The 6,737-nt window shown below is 35.1% G+C and overlaps 1 protein-coding gene and 1 long non-coding RNA gene across 7 annotated transcripts in view; one reads left to right on the top strand and one right to left on the bottom strand.

Moving 5' to 3' along the window:
- LOC116165435 overlaps positions 1-1,298 on the bottom strand; it is a 93,011-nt gene extending 91,713 nt beyond the window's left edge. Inside the window, exon 1 of the long non-coding RNA XR_004144147.1 lies at positions 1,037-1,298. This is a non-coding gene — a long non-coding RNA (uncharacterized LOC116165435). The remainder of the gene's footprint in view (positions 1-1,036) is intronic.
- The window catches only part of LOC116165431 (solute carrier family 41 member 1-like), a 29,008-nt gene extending 22,508 nt beyond the window's left edge, over positions 1-6,500 (top strand). For 2 of the 6 annotated variants that reach the window (XM_031479879.1, XM_031479880.1), the window contains exons 2-9: positions 1,705-1,850; positions 3,918-4,344; positions 4,397-4,576; positions 4,686-4,833; positions 4,883-5,029; positions 5,086-5,236; positions 5,611-5,816; positions 5,864-6,500. In XM_031479879.1, coding sequence (XP_031335739.1) covers positions 3,928-4,344; positions 4,397-4,576; positions 4,686-4,833; positions 4,883-5,029; positions 5,086-5,236; positions 5,611-5,816; positions 5,864-6,198 — 1,584 coding nt within the window. In that variant the 5' untranslated portion in view covers positions 1,705-1,850; positions 3,918-3,927 and the 3' untranslated portion in view covers positions 6,199-6,500. Of the gene's footprint in view, positions 1-293; positions 449-1,154; positions 1,173-1,704; positions 1,851-3,917; positions 4,345-4,396; positions 4,577-4,685; positions 4,834-4,882; positions 5,030-5,085; positions 5,237-5,610; positions 5,817-5,863 lie in introns of those variants that run through there. The other 4 variants (XM_031479878.1, XM_031479882.1, XM_031479883.1 and 1 more) reach the window with 4 other exon arrangements.
- The last annotated feature ends 237 nt before the right edge of the window (positions 6,501-6,737 follow it).

Here is a 6,737-nt window from a genome sequence, read left to right on the forward strand (position 1 = left end):
TGAATATTTAACACGATTAGTAAATATAAACACCTTCACGTATTTTGAGATAATTTCAATCATAAACGAGTTTTTGACCAGATGTAATTACTATGTATTTTCCCACGGAACTAGGTAAAATATGGACAATGGGAGTAGTTGGCATTGCAAAACGGTTTTTTTAGAGATGAGCATCCCCTTTTCCGGATAGGTAGTAATTTCAGTGACCTTTGTGATATTGATTAGAAATATAATGAATCACGGTTAATTCATGAATTAGTGCAGTCTTACGTCAGATATGCTATCTACAAGTACTTAGCCTTAAATGAGGAGCATTATCTGTTGGAGTTTAGTACTTACCTAACCTCTCGGTTGACAATATCTGTGTGATCACGCTTGGTGACAAAGTCTGAAAGTGTTAATATATTAAGTTTTTCAACCTGGCTGAAGCTCTAAGTTTTTATGTCAAGTAAGTATACCAAAATTTCGTGCAAAATCCCAGGAATGCGAAAAATGAATTGAGCCGGATTTCTGGATAACTCTAGCAAACTTAGTTGATGCATTTGGTGAAGAGAGTAGGTAGTGAAATCCAATGATTTTGTTTTGTTGAAAAAATTAGCGATATGATCGATGCACCATCATTGTAGCTCTTCAACCTGATACAGATTAACTATCGATACACAAAGGCTTGTAAAAGGATCATTCAGCTATAAATTATACCCATACCTATTCTATACATTGTCATTTGCAAACCTTGATCTTGACCTTCACTTTGATTCCTATCGTAACCACTATTTACTTAAGATCACTAACGCAATTATATTGCTATTAGAAAAGTATAATGCAATACAAACAATGTAATCAGATAACGCCCTGTAAAGCACAATTTTTACCTCGCCGATTATGGCTTACATACTTACGCAAGACTGTTTGTTTAATTTACACTTATAATAAATTGCACGCAACTAAGATTTAGCGATAATCAGGACATTGTACCTGTATAACGGAAGACTCAAAATATTTGTAAATTTCTAAAATTTTGTTTTGGAACACTCACCTCACTATATGTATTGCGCGTATGTGGGACTGGATTAATGTGATAATCGATTGTTCTCATTGACCAAGTAACTCGATAACGATTTAACTCTTTCCACATAACCGCAGGTGCAAACGATTGCCCACCCTAAATGAAGGTAATGAAGGTGCAAACAAACTTCAATGATCTTTGTGCACCTCCGTTGATTATCGAAATATTAAAGCTCAAGTGCAATGAGCACTCGCGCCTGATTGGGTATGCCTATAGAAATGTCATAGATTAATTCAAATGTTGTGCACCAATGGAGATCATTGTTATTGTTATTACTACGAAACGAAAACTTACGTAGCCTTTGTTAAATTTTATTACAACCTCCTATCCTAAGAATTATTATTTCACCCCCGATGACATCATAATCCATTTGTTCATCAAATTTACAGTTAATTGAAATTACTTTTTTTGCTTCATATGATACATTTGAATTTCAATGAAATTGTTAATAACACTTCCCGACTAACATTAAAATTACCATTGACAATTTTAACAAAAGTGTGCAAGGTTATACTTTTTAAATTTTGCAGATTATAACCATTACATTACGTGTTATAGCCATATCTTGCAACATCCCACTACATAAAAGTAACCGTATTGAAACAAATTTAGTAATAAGTTTTTTTTATTGTTTTTAGATCCTCTAGCGTCTTTGGATGTAGCCCAGAGTCGCAACCCATAATAAAGAAAAGGCCGAAAAAAATTGACAATCTGACGGTTCTCCTATTGGGTGGAATTCAACCTTACCGGCGCGTACCATTTTAAAAGGTGAACATTACAGAGGGTAAGTAACTTACACTGCCTTCAATATTCAAATGCACTTATTCGGAAACTTAATTTACAAAAACACTGGTTATTAGTGTAAATCAATTTGTTATAATCCCTCTAATGATTATTTTATTAACATTGAAATTGATTAAGGGATAAATGTAGAAGCTATTACCATATTATATACCTTTGTATCTTTCTCATTTTTATATGTAGGTATATATTCTTTAATTTCGATAGTGGTCATTTATTCACAGATGTATTTAGAGAAACATTTGCAGTGGTAGTGTAGAAACTTCAATTATTCAATTATTAGCTATGTACATTTTTAGCGCATTTTCCAACCTAATTCTTTTTTAATTCCGTTGCTTATAGCTGTGGCACTTCAGCTAAGAAGAAACGAAGCATATGCGCAGGCTGCGCAATATCAATTTTCTTATTTATTAATATATTTTGTTGAAATTTTAACAGAGGCTTCTAGTAAAGGCAATCATATCGCATATGGTAAAAATCATGTGCGCGCATGCGCAGACTGCACAATGCCAACTTCATAGACATTTCTTTTTTTTAATCATAGATGCTTCAAGTAAAGACAAACATAGCACATGTAGTAAAATAGTCCAGTCACAATAGGGTTTGATCTTGCAAAAAGTCAAGGAGTTTTAAAACTTGGTAGATTACTATATTTTGGGGTCCTGAATAATACCCTGAGTTTGCGACCTTGAGCGACCGAATTTCTCCGTTCCAGTGCCACCTACGTTAAAAGTAGTTATTACGAAAGTTATAGAGCATAAAATTTCGCTTTTAAAGTTTTTTAATCGGATGAATATTTTACGAGCCACAGCCGATTTTTTTTTTAAATCAAAAATCAAAAATGATTAAATAACTACTAATATTAAACGAATACGTTTGAGTTGAAATCTAATTATGCAAAATTCGAAAACTGTTTTGTAGATTGTTTATCGATTACAAATTTTAGAAAGAGGAGGTAATACAATTTGTAATAAACTAAAATTGATAAAAATGTAGTGGAACTCAAAAAAAGATAACAATTCTTCTTCTCTAATAAAAAATAAATTAGTTAGTTTTGCATAACCGTATTTTTCCTATTGCATATTCGTACTGAAAACAAAATAAGCTTTCCAACGATGTGTTGCAAGACCTATGTTGCCATTAAAAAAACAAAATGGCGGCCGTGTCAAAAACCATACGGGACAAAAAATTTTTTTTCATGCTAGAATATGCACAAACACATCTTATTTATGTCGTAAAACTTTCTCCAACCGTTTTCACACCATCGCTTTGGTTCCATCTTTATTAGTCACTCTGTATGTAGCACAAATAGGATTGCAACAACTATCACACTATCAGCACTAAATTTTTCAGTTTGACGCAAAGGTGCGGCCAGGTTTATGCACATATGTGTTCTGTTGAAATATAACGCCTTTTTGGTTTACTCTTACTATAATTAATGACTATTGCGACTTTTGCAAATTTCATTCCTCATTAGGGTCAAGCATTCCCACTATTTGATCAGTTACTCATGTACAACGGAGTACCGGACGACTAAAAACCCTAAACAGTAGCCCCGCGTGGTTTTTTATTTTTAATTGAATGTACTTAATCTCTTTTTGTTTTCCTTTAATTAAATTAATGACTAATGAGACTTTCATTTCTTATCACAATTGAAATATTTAAATTATGAGAAACTAAAAATACTTAATTAACAATAGGATCAATATTCGAATGTATTGTAATTTAAATATATATACTTAGCTTTATTTGCGTAACTGCGCAATTAGTGTCAAACCGTCTGTGCGATGAAGCACCGTATGCTATGTGGTCCTCTAACTCGTAACTCCTTCACCACCACGAAGGAAACTATTGCTGAGCTTACCAGGTATGAGGAGTTAGTTAGTGGTATTCATTTGGTCTAATGTAGGCCGCCCACCTTTTTATTTTGGAAGATATAACCCTTGCTTAAGATTTTGTTGTATTTAATATTTGACTGCATAAGATCTATAACAATTACCTACGTAAAGGCAGTTTATGTCACTTATCGCTCTATATTTCACATTTGCAGACAGTATATAATGAACCTTACAGCAATGCTGCATCTAAATTTGGAGAAAGAAGAACAGCTTAACGATAGATTAGCGGGAAACGCTAACGGAGTAGTTAACTTGGCTATTGTGTCCGATTTAGAAGATAATGGCTCTATATATTCAATTACCATAAAGAGCGATGGAACAGAGCACACAGATGACCCTTTTGAAGTGACGGATGCCCCATTAGGTATCACAACCGAATTCTCCCACGATGAATCGTCGATCAACTCTGGCGTATCGATGAAAACTTTGGAGTCAACCAAATTGTCTGATCGCGACTCAAATTGGGAGTATTCAAATAGTGACGAGAAGTGGTATTCAATTACGCTTCAGGTATTCATTCCTTTTATACTCGCCGGATTTGGAACAATTGGAGCTGGACTCGTTCTAGGAAAAACGGAGGTAAGCACATGGTAAATATTTAGGTCGTAATCTAGCATCTGTCGGTTTTTAGAAGGAAGAAATCTTCAAAAAAGTTGATTCCCTGTATATACTGGTTCCGGCAATTATCGGGTTAAAGGGTAATCTGGATATGTGCTTGGCAACAAGGTTGTCCACAGCTGCTAATGTTGGCCAAATGGATAGCAAAAAGCAGATAATGAAGATGGTTATTGGAAATATCGGGCTCGTACAGGTTAGTGCTACCTTGTACACTGTGGTGTATTCGTATTAATTAGTAAGGGTGTGTAATGCATTTTTTGTCAAGAGATGCATGATCTCTACTAAAGAAATCTTCCTTTTAGATACAGGCGATTGTCGCAGCGGTAGTTGTATCTGTATACGCCGTACTAATTTCTGCTCTCCTTATGCAACACTCTGTACTGTGGGAAGATATAGTCTATGTGTCAAGCTGCAGTATTTTAACAGCAAGTACTTCGTGCTTTATATTAGGTAAATATTCTTATTTCCATAAGTGATCACCACCGCTGTGCCTTTTTAGATATTGTACTGTGCTCTGTTATTGTGATGTCATTCAAGCATGGAATGAACCCAGACAACTTTGCAACTTCTTGCGCAGCTAGCATAGGCGATGTCGTTTCTTTGTCGGCACTATCTCTTTTTGCTGGAGCTGTTTATCTACATCGCGGTAAATAGCAAAACTTACATACATTTTGGAAACTACATTGAATCGTTTTGATACAGAAACACTGCCTTGGATATGTTATGCGATTTGTGGTATATACATATTTGCAGTTTTGCCCTTTTGGACATGTATCGTAATAAAAAACAAGTACACCAAGCATATACTAACAGAAGGATGGATACCAGTTTTTTCGGCTTTGTTTATTTCAGGGTAAGTTTCTAAAAAATTGTCTCGCGCGCGCACCTTCAACCTTAAACTCGCGATTTTGGTATCTAATCAAACAATTGAAAAATTCTTTCGAAACTTGAACTTTGTAAATTGTTGAATGATATACCCGCTTTCCATTAATTTCATCTAAATCAGTTACCAAGCAACTAATTTTTTTAGTTCCCATATGAACAACGACATTTCTAAGATTTTCGCGATTTTTCATCGTGTGATCGATCTATTTTTAGGCTACGGTTATGAACGATAATCAGTATCTCTTGCTGAAACCATTTATCTTATAATATTGGGCAAGGCTTTGCATTTACATTTGGTCATTGCAAAACCTTTAGATTCTAATGTTGCTCGTCTCTTTTCAGGTTAGGCGGTTTAATACTCGACAGCGCTGTAGGACAATTTCGAGGCTTTGTCGTATTTCAGCCAATAATTAATGGTATTGGAGGTAATTTGGCATCAGTGCATACGAGCCGAATATCAACCATGTTACAAAAAAGTTCTCTTCCTGGAATAATTCCACCCCACACTAAACTGTGCGTAACTCCATGGACAGCACTAGTTAGCGGAGGTATGCCACACGGCTTAAACAACTACCATACTAACGCACCCTTTCAGTTTTCTCTGCAAAAGCAGCGCGGATCTTGATTTTAATATCATTGCCTGCAAAAACATTATTTATTTTCGTTGCTGACATTATTTACAACAAAGGAGTTTCCTGCATCACTCCGGCATTTATTTCCGCTTATCTTGGAGTCTCGCTGATCCAAATCATAATTCTCCTGTATGCTGCTCATATACTAACGCATCTTCTGTGGAAATTAAAAATTAATCCGGATAACGCGGCTATACCCTTCCTAACCGCGACTGGCGATTTACTGGGCACATGTCTACTGGTTTTGGCGTTTACGTTTTTAACCGCCATAGGACACCCTTATCAACCAGTATTTTAAGAACTTATTCATTTAATTCAGTATTACTATTTAATGTGTTATTTTTTCTTACTATTTTGTACGCAATGATATAATTATAATGACCTGTCGGCAGTACTTAAAGGTCAATGATAGGCGAGGGGATGCCTCAACAAAAATGTGCCATTACTAGATAGAAATAGTTTTTGTTAACTGTTTACCATAAAACTGAAACCAAACTTGGCGTTGTTATATAATGTCATTGTATATAGTTGGTGCAAACAACTGTGATTGAATACCTTTATGTTACTTTACAGTATTAGATAATAAATTGTTAAAACCAACAACCCCTTTTTCTAAATAAGAACCCTCACTTCTTTGCCGAGAGGGTGAAGACGTCTTTAATGTTGGATGTCGCATCAAGTTAAGGACGTTGGTGTCACAAAAACCTATGTGATCGTGCAAGAATGCGATCTAAGATCAAGATGTCTTCCAATTGAGCAAATCATAGACTGGATGATTGTTAATTAGCGCATCAAAAACCAAAGAACGTTCTTCTGGCAGCTTTCAACATGACTTAT

This window comes from Photinus pyralis, unplaced genomic scaffold (genome assembly GCF_008802855.1).
Source record: "Photinus pyralis isolate 1611_PpyrPB1 unplaced genomic scaffold, Ppyr1.3 Ppyr1.4_LG3a, whole genome shotgun sequence".
NCBI lineage: Eukaryota > Metazoa > Arthropoda > Insecta > Coleoptera > Lampyridae > Photinus > Photinus pyralis.